This window comes from Phacochoerus africanus, chromosome X (genome assembly GCF_016906955.1).
Source record: "Phacochoerus africanus isolate WHEZ1 chromosome X, ROS_Pafr_v1, whole genome shotgun sequence".
NCBI lineage: Eukaryota > Metazoa > Chordata > Mammalia > Artiodactyla > Suidae > Phacochoerus > Phacochoerus africanus.
In genome coordinates, this window is record NC_062560.1 from 45,514,574 (window position 1) to 45,530,237 (window position 15,664).

Here is a 15,664-nt window from a genome sequence, read left to right on the forward strand (position 1 = left end):
ATGAATCCGACTAGGAACCATGAGGTGGTGGGTTCGATTCCTGGACTCGCTCAGTGGGTTAAGGATCCGGCGTTGCTGGGAACTGTGGTGTAGGTCACAGATGCGGCTCCGATCCCGTGTTGCTGTGGCTGTGGCGTAGGACGGCGGCAACAGCTCGGATTAGACCCCTAGCCTGGGAATCTACATCGGCCGAGAGAGCGGCCCAAGATAACGGCAAAAAGACCAAAGGGGAAAAAAAAAAAAAAAGAAAATGCATATAAAGCCCCTAGAACAGGGCTTGTCAAATGGTAAATTCTCATCTCCCTGTAGAATGTCAGCTCCTGAGAGAAGAGAGTTTAGTCTCTTTTGCTCACTGTGTGTCCTCAGCGCTAGAACAGGGCCTGGGCTACAGTAGGGGCTCAATCAATGTGTGTTGCATGACCACCGCCGTCCTCACAGTCATAGATACACTATTTTATTATTTTATCTATTATTTTGTATTTTTTGGCCACACCCACAGCATATGGACGTTCCCTGGCCAGGGATCAAATCCAAGCTGCAGCTGCGACCTAAGCCACAGCTGCAGCAATGCTGGATCCTTAGCTCCCTGGGCCACAGTGGGAACTCTGATGCACTATTTTATTTATTTTATTTATTTATCTTATTTTTATTTTTTTGCTTTTTAAGGCCACTCCTGCGGCACATGGAGGTTCCAAGGCCAGGGGTCAACTCAGAGCTACAGCTACTAGCCTACACCACAGCCACAGCAATGCCAGATCCAAGCCGCATCTGCCACCTACACCACAGCTCATGGCAGTGCTGGATTCTTAACCCCCTGAGCGAGGCCAGAGATCGAACCTGCAACCTCATAGTTACTAGTCGAATTCATTTCTGCTGCTCCATGACTGGAACTCCTGACACACTGTTTTATAATTAAAGGCTCTGAGAAGCTCTGCAGTAAAACACAACATCTGTTTCTCTTCTTTAATTTCAGTGTCCCAAATGTTGCTGGCCACACACCAAGCCCATTATTTTCAAGATGATCTCCGAGAAGGCTGCTCCCCAGACTGGAGGGTCTCAGGGGTCAAGAGCTCTGCCTAGGTGATGTCCCCAAGGTCCCACACTTCCTCTGTCTGGCCCTGCCCACTTGCCTGCTCCGTCATTCTTTGCACCTTCCTCTTCCTCATTCTCCCCACCAGGCACCTGGGGACAGGAAGAGGGCGGTCACTGAAGTCATTCAGGAGACGCCAGGGGATGGACATGGGAGAGGCATGGAAGGGTCGCAATGAAGAAGGAATGAATAGGTCGAGGATGGGGGTTAAAGACACACACACATCGATGGAGTTCCTGTTGTGGCTCAGTGGTTAATGAATCCGACTAGGAACCATGAGGTTGTGGGTTCCATCCCTGGCCTTGCTCAGTTGGGTTAAGGATCCGGCGTTGCCGTGAGCTGTGGTGTAGGTGGCAGACGTGGCTCGGATCCCACGTTGCTGTGGCTCTGGTGTAGACCAGTGGCTACAGCTCCAATGAGACCCCTGGCCTGGGAACCTCCATATGCCGCAGGAGCGGCCCAAGAGAATGGCAAAAAAAAAAAAAAAAAAAAGACACACACACATCGACAGGGATTGGGAGGTGGAGACAGCGCCCAGGCTCCTAACTCACCAATGCTCCATTCTCCTTTGGAGTTTCCTCTGTGCTCTTCTCCCTGTGCGGGGAGATTGGCGGGTGGGTAGTGACTGTTCAGCATCAAAGCAGATAGGTGAGGCTGAGCATTGCGGGGGGTGGGGGGTGTCACTGCAGTCAGAACAGACCTTTCTTATTTTATTTTTTAAACTTTATTTTTGGTCTCTTTTTGCCTTTTCTAGGTCCGCTCCCGCGGCATGGAGGTTCCCAGGCCAGGGGTCTCATTGGAGCTGCAGCCACTGGCCTACACCAGAGCCACAGCAACGTGGGATCTGAGCCACGTCTGCCAGCTACACCACAGCTCACGGCAATGCCGGATCCTTCACCCACTGAGCAAGGCCAGGGATGGAACCCGTAACCCCATGGTTCCTAGTTGGATTCGTTAACCACTGCGCCATGACAGGAACTGCAGAACAGACCTTCCTTAGATCCCATAGGACGTCTTTGCTTCCTCCCTTATCCCCATAGTCTAGTCTTACAGCAGCAGCAGGAGGAATCCTGTTAAATCCTAAGTCTGGGAGTTCCCTTTGTGGCTCAACGTTAAGTTAACGATCCCGACTAGCATCCATGAGGATGCGGGTTTGAACCCTGGCCTCGCTCAGTGGGTTAAGGATCTGGCATTGCCCCAAGCTGTGGTGTAGGCTGCAGACACAGCTCAGACCCCGCATTGTTCTGGCTCTGGCATAGGCCAGCGGCTACAGCTCTGTTTGGGCCCCTAGCCTGGGAACCTCCATATGCTGGGGTTGTGGCCCTGAAGAGACAAAACAAACAAACAAACAAACAAACAAACAAATCCAAAGTCTGGCGCATTCCTCCTCTGCTCACACCCCTCCCATGACTCCCCCTCACTCAGAGCAAAACCCAAAGTCCTCACCATGGCCCAGGATGCCCTTGACCTGGCTTCCCTATTTCCCCCATTTGATATTAACCTCCTACCACTCTCCTTGCTCATGTCACTCCATGGCGTCCGTGTTATCTGGCTGGTGGTTTTTTTTTTTTTTTTTTTTTTTTTTGCTTTTAAGGGCCACACCTGCGGCATATGGAGATTCCCAGGCTAGGGGTCAAATTGGAGCTGTAGCCACAGGCCTCCACCATAGCCACAGCCATGCTAGATCTGAGCTGCATCTGCAACATACACCAAAGCTCACAGCCACGTTGGATCCTTAACCCACTGAGCGAGGCCAGGGATTGAACCCGCATCCTCATGGATACTAGTCAGGTTCATTACCACTGAGCCACGATGGGAACTCCCATGGTGGTTTTTTTTTTTTAATGTGCCAAGAGTATTATCACCTCAGGACCTTTGCACTTGCTGTCTTCTTGCCTTGAACACCCTTTCTCCAGATATTTGCATGGCTCACTTTCCCACTTCAATCAAGCCTCTCTATTCAACTGTTACCTCCTCTTAGAGGCCTTCCTTGATCACCCTAACCAAAACAGCAATCTTTATTTCTCTCTAGTCTCTGATCCTGCTTTCTTTTGCTTCATTACATATTATTAACATATTTAATTAAATTATGTTATTATGTATTCATTTGTTTGTGTTTTGCTTGCCTTCGTCAACTAGAATGTCAGCTCCCCGAAGTCAAGGACTCTCTCTACCTTGACCCCTGCTGTCTCCTCAGCATCTAGAGCAGGGCCTGGTAAAAAATAGGTGCTCAATAAATGCATGTCACAGAGTTCCCGTCGTGGTGCAGTGGTTAACGAATCCGACTGGGAACCATGAGGTTGTGGGTTTGGTCCCTGGCCTTGCTCAGTGGGTGAAGGATCCGGTGTTGCCGTGAGCTGTGGTGTAGGTCACAGACGTGGCTCTGATCCCGTGTTGCTGTGGCTCTGGTGTAGGCTGGTGGCTACAGCTCTGATTTGACCCCTAGCCTGGGAACCTGCATATGCCACAAGAGCGGCCCTATTAAAGGCAAAAAGAGAAATAAACAAATAAATAAATGCATGTCACATGAATGAGGACGGGCGAGTTGGATCTGCAGATGTGGGTTGCCAGGGTGACCAAGGCATCTCTGGGGATGTGGGATGTGTGTGTGGAGGGGTCTCAGACAGGGATCCCAGGGAGAGTCCTGGAGGCAGAGCCAGATCTCACCTGCCCTTGTCCTTGTCAGTGCCTGCATCTCCGCTGGCGAGGTTGTCCACAGCGATGGCAAGAAACACATTCAACAGGATGTCTGTGGTGAGCTCAGGCTACAAAGGATGGAGAAACAGCCTACCTGTGGAGTGCCCCTGTCCTCCTTCTCCTCCCTCAATCCTGCCACGATCCAGCCTCCCAAGGCTCTAAGGATACAGTTGCCGCAGATGAAGAGGATGATGAAATACACACACACCAGCATCCCAGGGAAGAAGGGGCCGCCATAGGCCATGATACCATCATACATGACCACATTCCAGTCCTCACCCGTCAGGATCTAGGGGTGGGAGGTCACCGTGAAGCTCCCCGCAATCGTGGGCACCCCCACCCCCACCCGTTCCATGATCGCCAGGTCCCACCTGAAAGACAGTGAGGAGGGCTTGGGGGAAGGTGTCAAAGGTACTTCTCTTGGTGTGGGTCTGGTCGAAGTTGAACTTGCCCCCAAACAGCTGCATGCCAAGCAGGGAGAAGATGATGATAAAGAGGAAGAGGAGAAGTAGCAAGGATGCAATGGATTTCATTGAATTGAGCAGGGACGCCACTAAATTGCTCAGAGATGCCCAGTGCCTGCAGCAGAGATGGAAGGGGAGGGGTCGACATGTCCAATGGTGAGTCAGGAGTCAGGACGGGACTCCAGCTTGGGATGCACTGGGGCGAGTTGGGTTGGGATGAACTTGGACGTTAGCACTGGGGCGCAGTGAGAATAAGAAGTAAGGGGGAGGTTGTGTTTGGGACTAGGGTTAGCGATGAGGTTAGTATGGAGGGTGTATGGAAATGGGTGAAACCAAAATTGGATTTCAGGTGGGACCTGGGTCTGGGGTTGGAGTTAAGGATTGGAGCTGGGGCTAGGGTTGGGGAATATTTGGAGGTGTAGATGACTGAGTCGGGGATAAAGTTGTGATTGAAGGTGGAGATAGAGGAGAGGATGGGTTGGGATGAGATCTAGACGGGGACTGGGGACGAGTTTGCTGTTGGAGATAGGTTGATGGTGATGGGTTTGGGATGTGCGCGTTGTGGTTAGTGATGGGGCTGGGGCTGGGAGTTAGGAATGAGGTTGGAGGTAGGCTTGGGCTTGGCCGTGGGTATCAGGGGTGTAATTGAGCTTGTGGATGAGAAGCACTTGCCGTTAGAGATGGGGTTCCGGGTGGGGTGGGGGATGGGGTTTGGGGTGGAGATGAGTACGGAGCTGAGTTTGGAGATGGGACTGGGAGTAATGTTCTGGCTGAACCTGAGGTGGAGGGAGGGGATGGAAGTGGAGTAGACACCCTCCCCAATGGACTTTAACTTGCACGAAGGCAGGAACGTGTGTCTGCTTCGATTCCTGGTGTTACCCTAGGGCTTAGAAGGGCGCCTTGTATGCAGTAGGCACTCGATGGATATTTGATTAATGAATGGTGATACAGATACAGTCGTCATTGGAGCTTGGGTGGTGCTGCTGGGACTGTGTTTGGGGCTCCAGTCCTCTCCCCCATCACACACACACACACACACACCTGGTGACCTTGAAGATCCTGAGGAGACGCACACATCGGAGCACTGAGATGCCCAGGGGCTGCATGGCGCCCACCTCCACCAGGGTGGTCTCCAGGATGCCCCCACAGACCACGAAGCAGTCAAAGCGGTTGAAGAAGGAGGAGACATAGACAGAGGGCCCCAGACCATAGAGCTTGAGAAGCATCTCCACCGTGAATAGACAGAGCAACACTTTGTTGGCATACTCTGCAGAGAGAGTGGGAGAGGTTTTGAGAGGCTTCGAGCTGGGGCAAGAGGCAGAGCTAGGACAGACCTCGGCCAGCCTCTATGAATATAGAAAAACTCCAAGGGGAGGGTTAGACCCCATGGTTTAGTTGGGAATGGGGCTGGTTTGAGGGTAGGGTTAGAAGTGTGTTCAGTATTCAGGCTGGGGGTCAAGATTAAAATGAATAACAGTAACATGTATAAAGTATTAGCTTTATGTGGGCTGGGCAATGCTGTAAGCATTTTTTTTTTTTTCTATTTCTTGGGCCGCTCCCGCGGCATGTGGAGGTTCCCAGGCTACGGGTCGAATCGGAGCTGTAGCCACAGGCCTACGCCAGAGCCACAGCAACGCCAGATCCGAGCCGCATCTGCAACCTACACCACAGCTCACGGCAACACCAGATCGTTAACCCACAAGCAAGGGCAGGGACCGAACCCGCAACCTCATGGTTCCTAGTCGGATTCGTTAACCACTGCGCCACGATGGGAACTCCCTGTAAGCATTTTTGACCTTAACTCATTTAATCCTCCCAACCACCCCGTGACGTGCATAACATTATTACTCCCATTTTGTAGATGGGGAAATTGAGGCACGGAGGGTTTTAACTTGTCCAGACAGTGTGGTGCTAAGAGCCTGGACTCTGGGGAGTTCCTGTCATGGCTCAGCGGTAACAAACCCAACTAGGATCCATGAGGATGTGGGTTCAATCCCTGGCCTCCCTCAGTGGGTCAAGGATCTGATGATGCTGTGTAGGTCTCAGATGAGGCTCAGATCTTGTGTGGCTGTGGCTGTGGTGTAGGCTGGCAGCTGTAGCTCCGACTGGACCCCTCGCCTGGGAACTTCCACATGCCCGTGGGTGTGGCCCTTAAAAAAAGAAAAAAGAAACACACACACAGAAACAAAAGAGCCTGGACTCTGGAGCCAGACTGCTTGGGTTTACCACTCACTGAGCCCTGGGATTAGCTACTTTAACTCTTCAGCATCTTGGTGCTCAGGCACTAATTAAGCCTTCGGACTTCATTCACATAAAGTTGCAGTGATGGGAATGTGAGTACATGTAAAGGGCCGAACACAGAGCTTGAGGCACACAGGGCAAGAGCTGTGTTAAGTGTAAGCTACAAGGTAGGATGGGACGGGCTCAGGTTTCTGCATTTACCAGGGTGGGAGGGCGGGGTCTGGGGGGCGAGGCACCTGAGAGATCCTGGATTGGAGCATCTGCAGTGGAAAGAATCAGGGCCTGGGGGGCGCACGCACCCTGGATCTGGGTGAGCCATACAGGCTGCCCGTGGTGCTCCGAGGCGATAGTCAGCGTGTTGAGGAAGACCAGCAGCAGCACGGCCCAGTAGCAGGCCGTGGACTTGACAGCTCGCCGGCAGCTTGCCCGAAGGCCCCGGTTGGCTCTGCGGAGGCGGCGACTGCGGGGATGAGGAGCCCCCTGGCTGAGATCCCCTATCTAAGCCTGTCCTGGGTCGGGGGGCGGGGCTCAGGTGGGGGAGCTCGGTGGTCATGGGAGTGGGGGTTGGAGGTGGGGGGCTCATGACGTCATGGGCTCCAGGAATCACACACATTCCCCAACTCACCAGACCCTGGTTTTCATGATCTTGTTCCTGGAAAAGAGGGGCATGGGAGGTGGGGCTGAGGGGCACTCAGCGGCTGGGGTTGGAGGTCAGGGCTGAGGTCAAGGTTTGAGGCTAAAGGAAGGACTGGGATCAGGGTCTGGACTGGCTTCTGGGCTGGGTCAGGAGTCAAGGGCTGGGGGCCCCTCACAGGCAGCGTGTACAGCTGGCCAGAGGCCCCTCTTCCTCTTCTTCATCCCCTGGGGTCTCTGCCATCGAACCAGTGTCACTGGCTGGAAGGCTGGCTGTGGGCAGGGCGGGAAGAGAGGTCAGCTCATGAGGACCCCAGGCTTCTGCCCTTGGCGTTCTCCTCTGCATCCCACCCCCTCCTCAACCGGGCTGGACCCCCACCGTGGCTGCTGGTGGAGTGTGTGGAGCGGGTGGAGTGACTGAACCAACGCAGCCGTCCTCGTCTCCTACTGATCAGCTCTGCCAGTTGGGGCCCTGTGGGGACAGGGAAGGTGGTTGTGGAGCACAGCTTGGGGTAAAGTTAGAGCCCTGTGTGTGTGTGTGTGTGTGTGTGTGTGTGTGTGTGTGTGTGTCGGGGGTGGGGGTGGGGAGGGGTTATTTGGGTTTTTCTTTTGGTCTTGCTTTTTAGGGCCGCACCCACAGTAAATGGAAGTTCCCAGGCGAGGGGTCCAATCCTCCCCGGGGGTTGTTATTTAGAGTTTTTCCGGGTACAGTCTGGGAAGGGTATCCTGGTCTGGGTTGTGTGTCCCAGGCCATAACTGGAGGCTGGGCCTAGAGCTTGCTGCAGGATGGGGCTGGATCTCAGGAGGGCAGCCCACATCTGAGGCTTGCATGGAGCAGGGAATGGGCCAGGTTGGGATTGCCTACGGTGGCCGGCCCGGCCCTCTTCAGCCACAGAACCAAAGTTGCCATCAGCTGAGGGATCGTCCACATCCAGCTCCTCCGCCTGTGTGATCCAGTCCAGGTAGCCCCGCAGGTCCTCCTCCAGCTGCTGCTTCTCCCGAAGCTTCTGGAAGTCCCCTCGTGCTTTTGCCTTCTCTCGCTCCTTGGAGAACTCCCTGAGGAAGGATAGAGGGTTAGGTGGGGGAAGCACCCTGGCCCCTTGCCTTCACCATCCCAGTCACACTCACCCCCTTGCTGTTCTTTGAATATGCTAAGCATGTTCTAGCTCTGGAGCCTTCTCCATGGCTGCTGTTCCCTTTGCTTGGAACATTATTCTTTTTTTTTTTTTTTTTGTTCTTTTGTCTTTTTAGGGCCGCTCCTGAGGCATATGGAGGTTCCCAGGCTAGCGGTCCAATTGGAGCTGTAGCCTCCGGCCTACACCACAGCCACAGCAACGCAGGATCCGAGCTGCATCTGCAACCTACACCACAGATCACACAAAGCTGGATGTTTAAGCCAAAGAGCCAGGGCAGGGATCGAACCCTCATCCTCGTGGATGCTAGCTGGTTTTGTTAACCAGTAAGCCACAATGGGAACTTCCCCTCTTTCTTTCTTTCCATAGCACATATTCCATGTAAGGTACTACAGGTATGTGTGTGTACCATACTTGTAGGTACACACACACATACACACACACACACATTTATTGTATATCTTGCTATTGTCTTTCTTTCCCCACCAGAATGTACCATCCAGGAAGGCAGAGTTTCCTCTTTTTTTCTTTGCCAATAGAAGTTCCCAGGCTAGGGATTGAATCCAAGCCCCAGCAACAGCTGTGGCAATGCTAGATCCTTTAACCCATTGTGCTGGGCTAGGGAATAAAACCCGTACCTCTGCAGCAGCCTAAGCTGCTGCAGTCAGATTCTTAACCCACTGAACCACAGCAGGAACTCCACAAAAGCAGAAATTTGTGTCTCGCGCTCCACTTCTAAAACAGTGTCTCACGGAATCCCCGTTGTGGCTCAGCGGAAACAAATCTCACTAGCATCCATGAGGATGCAGGTTCAATCCCTGGCCTCACTCAGTGGCTTAAGGATCCAGTGTTGCCATGAGCTGTCGTGGATGTGGCTTGGATCCCACCTTGCTGTGGCTGTGGTGTAGGCCGGCGGCTACAGCTCCGACTGGACCCATAGCCTGGAAACCTCCATGTGCCTAGGGTGCATCCCTCAAAACAAAACAAAACACCCCGTGCCTCATACATAGCAGATGCTCAGTGCTGATTGGATGAATGAAGGGGTATTTTAGACGGGTTTTGAAGGATGCCTAGCAGTTTGCCAGGAACAAAATATAGGGGCTGAGGGGCAGGAAGGCAGGGGTAGGTGTCGAGGTTCCTCACCCACTCAGGACGCCAAGCACAAGGTTGAGGACGAAGAAGGATCCAAAGATGACGAGACTCACGAAATATACCCAGGGCAGCTCATACCCCATGGCATCCTGCATCTAGGGAGAGAGAGGTGGGGGGCATGTATCCTTCAGGATACTGCAGATACTCCTTCCTGAGCGAGCGGAGGAAAGGCAGGTGCAGGAGGAAAGGACTACATGCCCGCTGTCCACCTCACCCAGTAGAGCACGTCGGTCCAGCCTTCCATGGTGATGCACTGGAAGACCGTCAGCATGGCGAAGAAGAAGTTGTCGAAGTTGGTGATGCCTCCGTTGGGCCCTGCCCAGCGTCCACGGCACTCGGTCTGGTTCAGCGTGCAAGCTCGCCCCGATCCCGACGATGCACAGGGCGACGGGTCCTCCTCCGCCTCTACGTCTGTAGGAAGACTAGAACTGTGGAACGCCAAGCACGCCCACCCATGGTCATGGCCCACCCACCTTGGAGGCCCACCCACCTGGGAAGCTGGGCTCAGGGTTCTTGATTCTTCTAAATCAAAGACAACCCTTAGCCCTTGATTCTGCTGGGTCAAGATTCTGAACCACCTGGGAAGCTGTGAGTGTCAACCACAGGGATCTGGGGCGTGGGATTGTAAATCTCAGGGCAGAATCTTGGGAATAACCATGAAGCGTGAGCCTGGGAGAGGAGCTTTGTGAATTTGAGAGGGTCTCTTAAAAAAAAAGGGTTGAATAGCAAAAAGACAAAAAAAAAAAAAAAAGGTTGGGGGTATGGAGTTCCCGTCGTGGCTCAGTGGTTAACGAATCCGACTAGGAACCATGAGGTTGCAGGTTCGATCCCTGGCCTTGCTCAGTGGGTTAGGGATCCGGCATTGCCGTGAGCTGTGGTGTAGGTCGCAGACTCGGTTCGGATCCCACGTTGCTGTGGCTCTGGTGTAAGCCGGTGGCTATAGCTCCAATTCGACCCCTAGCCTGGGAACCTCCATGTGCCACAGGAGTGGCCCTCAAAAGGCAAAAAGACAAAAAAAAAAAAAAAAAGCGTTGGAGGCAAGGCTTGGGTTGGGGTCTGGATGAAAAAGGCCTGACTATATGGGACCAGTCCTGAAGGATGGCGCCATAGGTGTGGGACAGGGCCTTGACCAGGGGATGGAATCTTGAGATAGGGCGGAGCTATTCGTTAGGGGAGGGGGTTGTTGTCTGGGATTGAGGGCGGAGTCTTGAAGAGAGGGGAGGGACTTGTTTGTCGGGGGCAGAGCCTGACCCTGGGGCGGAGTCTTGTGCATTGGAGAGTGTTTCCGGGAGAAGAGGGTGGGGCTTAGGTGCCAGTGGAGGGGGCGTGGCCTGTATCAGAACGGGTGGGCTTGCTGACCAGATCCCAGGAAGTAGCACGTCTTATGCATGCGTCCGAGGAACAGCTCGAGTCCGATGATGGCATAAATGATAATGACGAAGAGCACGAGAAGTGCGATGTGCAGCAGGGGCACCAGCGCCTTCATGATAGAATTGAGCACTATGTGCAGGCCTGTGGGGAGTGAGGAGTGAGCAAAGTAGGGGAGGGACCAGCCCAGCTACGCTCCGGATCCTGTCCATCACCTCCGAGCCTGGGACGGGGAGGGGGCGGCGTGCCACTCACTCGGGACCCCAGACACCAGCCTCAGTGGCCGCAGCACCCGAAACGCCCGCAACGCCTTCACATCGAAGCCCCCCGGCTTCCCTCCGGTATGCGGGGCATCCCCCGGGCGTCCGGACCCCTGCTCCAGCAGCACGCTGAACAGCCTGATGGGGCAGCAAGGGACAAAGAGGCGGCGGTCAGGCCTTGGAACCCCCCCCGCCCCCCACCCCCTTCCCCTCTTGGACAAGTACAAGTTCCTGTAACTGGAAGGGCAACTGGCTTAAAATATGTTCCCATTCCTGATTCTGGCTGCCTGGCGAGGGGGGGCAGTCTGTAGCAGGCGCTTCCCTGAGCCCCGAATCGCGCGGGCCTGGGGTGGGGGTGCCCCCCGCAGATGCGCACCCCACCACGACGATGATGAAGTCGAGCAGGTTCCAGCCGTTGCGGATGTAGGCGCTGGGGTGGAGCACCAGCCCGTAGGCCACGATCTTGAGCACGGTCTCCACCGTGAAAATCACCAAGAACACGTACTCTACCTGCTCCTGGGGGCGGAGCCGGGGGCGGGGCGGGAGATGGGGAAATTACCAGGGAGCGAGGTTTGACAGGGGGTAGGGGAAGGGGACGGTAGCGGAGCGGGGCTGGGCAGGAGAGGGTCTTCTGGGTTAAGAGAGGGGCAGAGCCTGGCTGGAAGGCTTGAGGAGCCTCTCTCCTGGGTCTGTATCTAGCTGAGGGCAAGAGTCTCTCCCCCCGCCCCGCCCCGCCCCCCGCATGCCCCCTACATGTCTCACCAGGTTGTGGTTGGCAGTGTTGGAGTCGTCCTCTGGGAAGGGGATATAGACCCCCAGGGCGACGCAGTTGGCAAAGATGGTCAGCAGGATGAGGATGTCGAAGGGTCTCAGGTGGGCACAGTCAAGGACCCAGGCAGAGTGGCCTCAGAACCCCACATTCCCTTGGGGCCCTCCCCACTCAATGCTGACCCTTGACCTTAAGGTGCCCAGCTCTTGTCCTGGCCAAGGCCTTGACTCTGACCCCCTTGGAAAGCTTAGGCATCCTCAACTCTTGCTGAGATTTAGTCCACACCCACCCCGACCCCCACCGTGACCTCCACTGTTCTCAACTTCCTCTTGATCCATTTCTTGACCCTTGATCCCCAGTGACCTCAGCCCTCTTCCATTTCAGCCCTGGCACAATCCTTGCTTCTTGGTACCCTGGGCGACCTTCACCCTTGAGCCCTGCCCCTAGCCTTCCAGGATGCTTCCATTCCACGATGCTGATGCAGGAGCGCCTCAGGGGGTTAGCCAGGGTGAGGCAGAAGAGTGCCCGGGGTGACCGCTGGGCACTGGCTACTGCCACTGTCTTGTGCTTACTGTGCTGAGTCCTTCGCTTAGGGGTCCCCAGGCCGGATGCTCCACCGATTTCACTACCTGATGCCGGGGGCCCAGGGCACAGCCCCCATTCGGGCCCAGGGCCTGTCCCATTGGCTGGACTGGGCTCTGGGGTGGTATCTGTGTGAAAAAACCAAGTCGGGGGTGGGCAGTGGGGGACAAACCTGATCCTGATCCTCTGTCTGAGGGAAGGAGAGAGGAGAATGTAAAATTAGGGAGAGCTGAGGGTACTTGAGTTAAGGATTGGGGGAGAAGGGTTGGTATTGGAATGGATTGAGTGTAGAGTTAGAATTTATAGGAGAGCGAGGGCAAGATTTTGTTTCTAATTGAAGTAGGGTTTGGTGTTAGATGTGGGGGGTAGAGCTTAAGCTGGCATGGGGTAGGATTAAATTTACAGCTGGAAGCAAATTTAGGGTTACATTTGAGTGGTAGATTTGGGGTGGGGTTTAATTACAGGTGGGAGTGCACTGTACCGGAGATATGATTTAGGGTTAGGACTGGATATTTGAATGAGTTGGGATTAGAATTGGGATCAAGGAGTTCCCATTGTTGCACAGTGGTTAACAAATCCGACTAGGAACCATGAGGTTGCGGGTTCTATCCCTGGCCTCGCTCAGTGGGTTAAGGATCCGGCGTTGCCGGGAGCTGTGGTGTAGGTCGCAGATGCAGCTCAGATCCTGCGTTGCTGTGGCTCTGGTGTAGGCCGGTGGCTACAGCTCTGATTCGACCCCTAGCCTGGGAACCTCCATGTGCCGCGGGAGTGGCCCTGGAAAAGGCAAAAAGACAAAAACAAAACAAACAAAAAAAAAGAATTGGGATCAAAGATTAGGGTTTAAATTGAGTTTGGGTGGGATCTGAGTTGTCCATTGGGGTCTTCTGATAAAGCCCTTCCCAATTCCCATGGACTTGTTTCAGGCTCTGAGAGGCAGTGGGTTGGCCTGGTTGAGACACCCAGCTTTGGGAGTTCCTGTTGTGGCACATTGGAAATGAATCTGACTAGTAACCATGAGGACACAGGTTCGATCCATTCAGTGGGTTAAGGATCTGGCTTTGCTGTAAAGTGTGGTGTAGACTGGCAGCTGCAGCTCCCATTTGACCCCTAGCCTGGGAACCTCCATATGCTGTGGGTACGACCCTAAAAAGACCGAAAAAAAAAAAAAAGATGCCCAGCTTTGGAGGAAACAAAGCTGTCTGAGTTTAAATCCTGGCTCTTCTTGGTAGCTGTGTGTGGCCTTGAGCAAATTATGTAACCTCTCTGAGCTTCAATTTCCTTATCGGTATAATGAGATGACAAAAAGAGTGCCTACAGGGTTGTTGTGAGAATTAAATGAGCTCAGCATTTAAAGAATGTCTGAGACATGGAATTATTCCCATTTTGCTGGTAGGAAATTGATGCAGAAAGAGAGGTTAAGTGATTTGATGAAGCAGCTGACTTGGGAGTCCAACCCAGGCAGCCTCTGACTCTAAGCCTTCATGACTTACTAACTACTACCATTAAGTGTGTATTCTCTCTCTCTGGTCCTTAAAAATGGGTCTGCACTCTTTCCGGAAAGTCAGAGACCCACTTTGATATCCAGGGGTTGGGGTTGAGTTTCAGTGACTTTAGAGCTCATGGTAAGGTCTGAATCCATGTGGGGGTTTGGAGTCTACCAGGGGTTGTCCTCTAGTAGGTAAAGTCCGTGTTAGGATTAAGCTTAGGGGTTGGCACTGGTGTTGAAATTGGGGTGGGCACTGGGACAGGGGATCAGGGCCAGGATTGGAGTTGGATTTCAGTTGGGATCTAAGGCTGTCTTTGGGGCTGGCTGGGATGGGAACAGGGTGATGTAGTTCTGTTCCCCTAAAGGCTCTCCAGGGGTGGGGTGTCCTGGTGGGTAGTGGGTGGGTCAGAGGGGCTGAGGATGGAGCAGAGCCCAGGCTGGTTCCAAGGGTCTGCAGGGGTGGAAGGCTGCTCTCACCTTTCCCGCCTTCAGATGCCGACATCCTCCTTTCAAGGTTGAAGAGCCATCTGCACACAGCCCCCCTCTCTTCCCCCAGCTTTGGAGGGATTAAGGTCACAGGGCGGGGCCATAACAGGGTCCCATGGGAGGGTGAGCAGGAATGAAGATGCGACACTTGTGGTCCAGATCCTGGTGATAGAAAAGGCACCGATTAAAAAAAAATTTTTTTTTTTTTACAATATATATTCCAGCACCAGAGTCAGAAACTAAAATAAAAAAAAACGATAATCATTTCCCAGCAGTATCTGGAATTTGAAGTATGTACGAATAGACCTAATGTAACATGTGGAAAATCTCCATGAGAAAAAAATGATCAAATATTATCAAGTGGTTAAAGGGGAACTAAATAAATGGGGAGATACTTTAAATTTACTAATACATAATTGAAATAGTCGATATTGTTTTTTGTTTTTGTTTTGCTTTTTAGGGCGGCACCCGCAGCATAGGGAGGTTCCCAGGCTAGGGGTCAAATCTGAACTGTAGCTGCTGGCCTATGCCACGGCAACGTAGGATCCAAGCTGCGTCTGCAACCTACACCATAGCTCACAGCAATGCCGGATCCTTAACCCACTGAGCAAGGCCAGGGATCAAACCAGCATCCTCATGGATACTAGTCGTGTTCCTTATTGCTGAGCCACAGTGGGAACTCCGTGGGTGGTCTTTTTAATGAACGGTGGTTACGTTGATGTTTACTATGTAATTATTTTTTGGAATGTACACGTGTATAACATTAAAATAAAGCATTTATTGAATGCGTGAATACTAGTAACTGTAACTCACATAATACTTTTTATTGTCTTATGTATCAGGCACATAGTACAACAGTGCTTTAGACGAATTAATTGTTTTAATCCTAGGAAGCAGGTACTATTAATAGTTCCATTTTACAGGCGAGGAAACTAAGACACAGGGAAGTTATGTAACCTGCTCACAGTGGCACATTTAGCAAGTTGCAGAGCTGAGACTCAAATCTAGTCGCTTTGAGCGAAAGCCCCTGCCCCTGACTTGTTTCTTTTTGCAATCTGGAAATTGAATGACGCCTGAAATGAATGAGTCTAGAAACCACCCTCTGTCCCGCCCCTTCCCTCTTGTAGCACACGCGTGCGCGCGCGCGCGGTAGAGTCCGTTGTTCACTTGGAAGAGCGCACTGCGCTGCGGGTAAAAAAACAAAAAACAAAAAAACAACCAAAAAAAAAAAAAACCCCAACAAACCCTACAACTCCCAGCAGCCATTGCGCGTCTCAAGCTTGCGCGCGCCCATTCACACCGA

The 15,664-nt window shown here is 53.0% G+C and overlaps 1 protein-coding gene across 1 annotated transcript in view; it reads right to left on the reverse strand.

Moving 5' to 3' along the window:
* CACNA1F (calcium voltage-gated channel subunit alpha1 F) overlaps positions 1 to 14,383 on the reverse strand; it is a 32,359-nt gene extending 17,976 nt beyond the window's left edge. The window contains exons 1-19 of the mRNA XM_047765388.1: positions 14,308 to 14,383; positions 12,115 to 12,124; positions 11,801 to 11,906; positions 11,415 to 11,554; positions 11,034 to 11,176; positions 10,770 to 10,922; positions 9,625 to 9,821; positions 9,402 to 9,505; positions 7,991 to 8,181; positions 7,505 to 7,597; positions 7,305 to 7,398; positions 7,118 to 7,144; positions 6,792 to 6,952; positions 5,293 to 5,518; positions 4,159 to 4,366; positions 3,956 to 4,076; positions 3,758 to 3,839; positions 1,642 to 1,684; positions 1,131 to 1,182 (exon numbers count right to left, since the gene is read on the reverse strand). Of these exons, the coding sequence (XP_047621344.1) occupies positions 1,131 to 1,182; positions 1,642 to 1,684; positions 3,758 to 3,839; positions 3,956 to 4,076; positions 4,159 to 4,366; positions 5,293 to 5,518; positions 6,792 to 6,952; positions 7,118 to 7,144; positions 7,305 to 7,398; positions 7,505 to 7,597; positions 7,991 to 8,181; positions 9,402 to 9,505; positions 9,625 to 9,821; positions 10,770 to 10,922; positions 11,034 to 11,176; positions 11,415 to 11,554; positions 11,801 to 11,906; positions 12,115 to 12,124; positions 14,308 to 14,377 (2,221 nt within the window). The 5' untranslated portion in view covers positions 14,378 to 14,383. The remainder of the gene's footprint in view (positions 1 to 1,130; positions 1,183 to 1,641; positions 1,685 to 3,757; positions 3,840 to 3,955; positions 4,077 to 4,158; positions 4,367 to 5,292; positions 5,519 to 6,791; positions 6,953 to 7,117; positions 7,145 to 7,304; positions 7,399 to 7,504; positions 7,598 to 7,990; positions 8,182 to 9,401; positions 9,506 to 9,624; positions 9,822 to 10,769; positions 10,923 to 11,033; positions 11,177 to 11,414; positions 11,555 to 11,800; positions 11,907 to 12,114; positions 12,125 to 14,307) is intronic.
* Between the last annotated feature and the right edge of the window lie 1,281 nt (positions 14,384 to 15,664).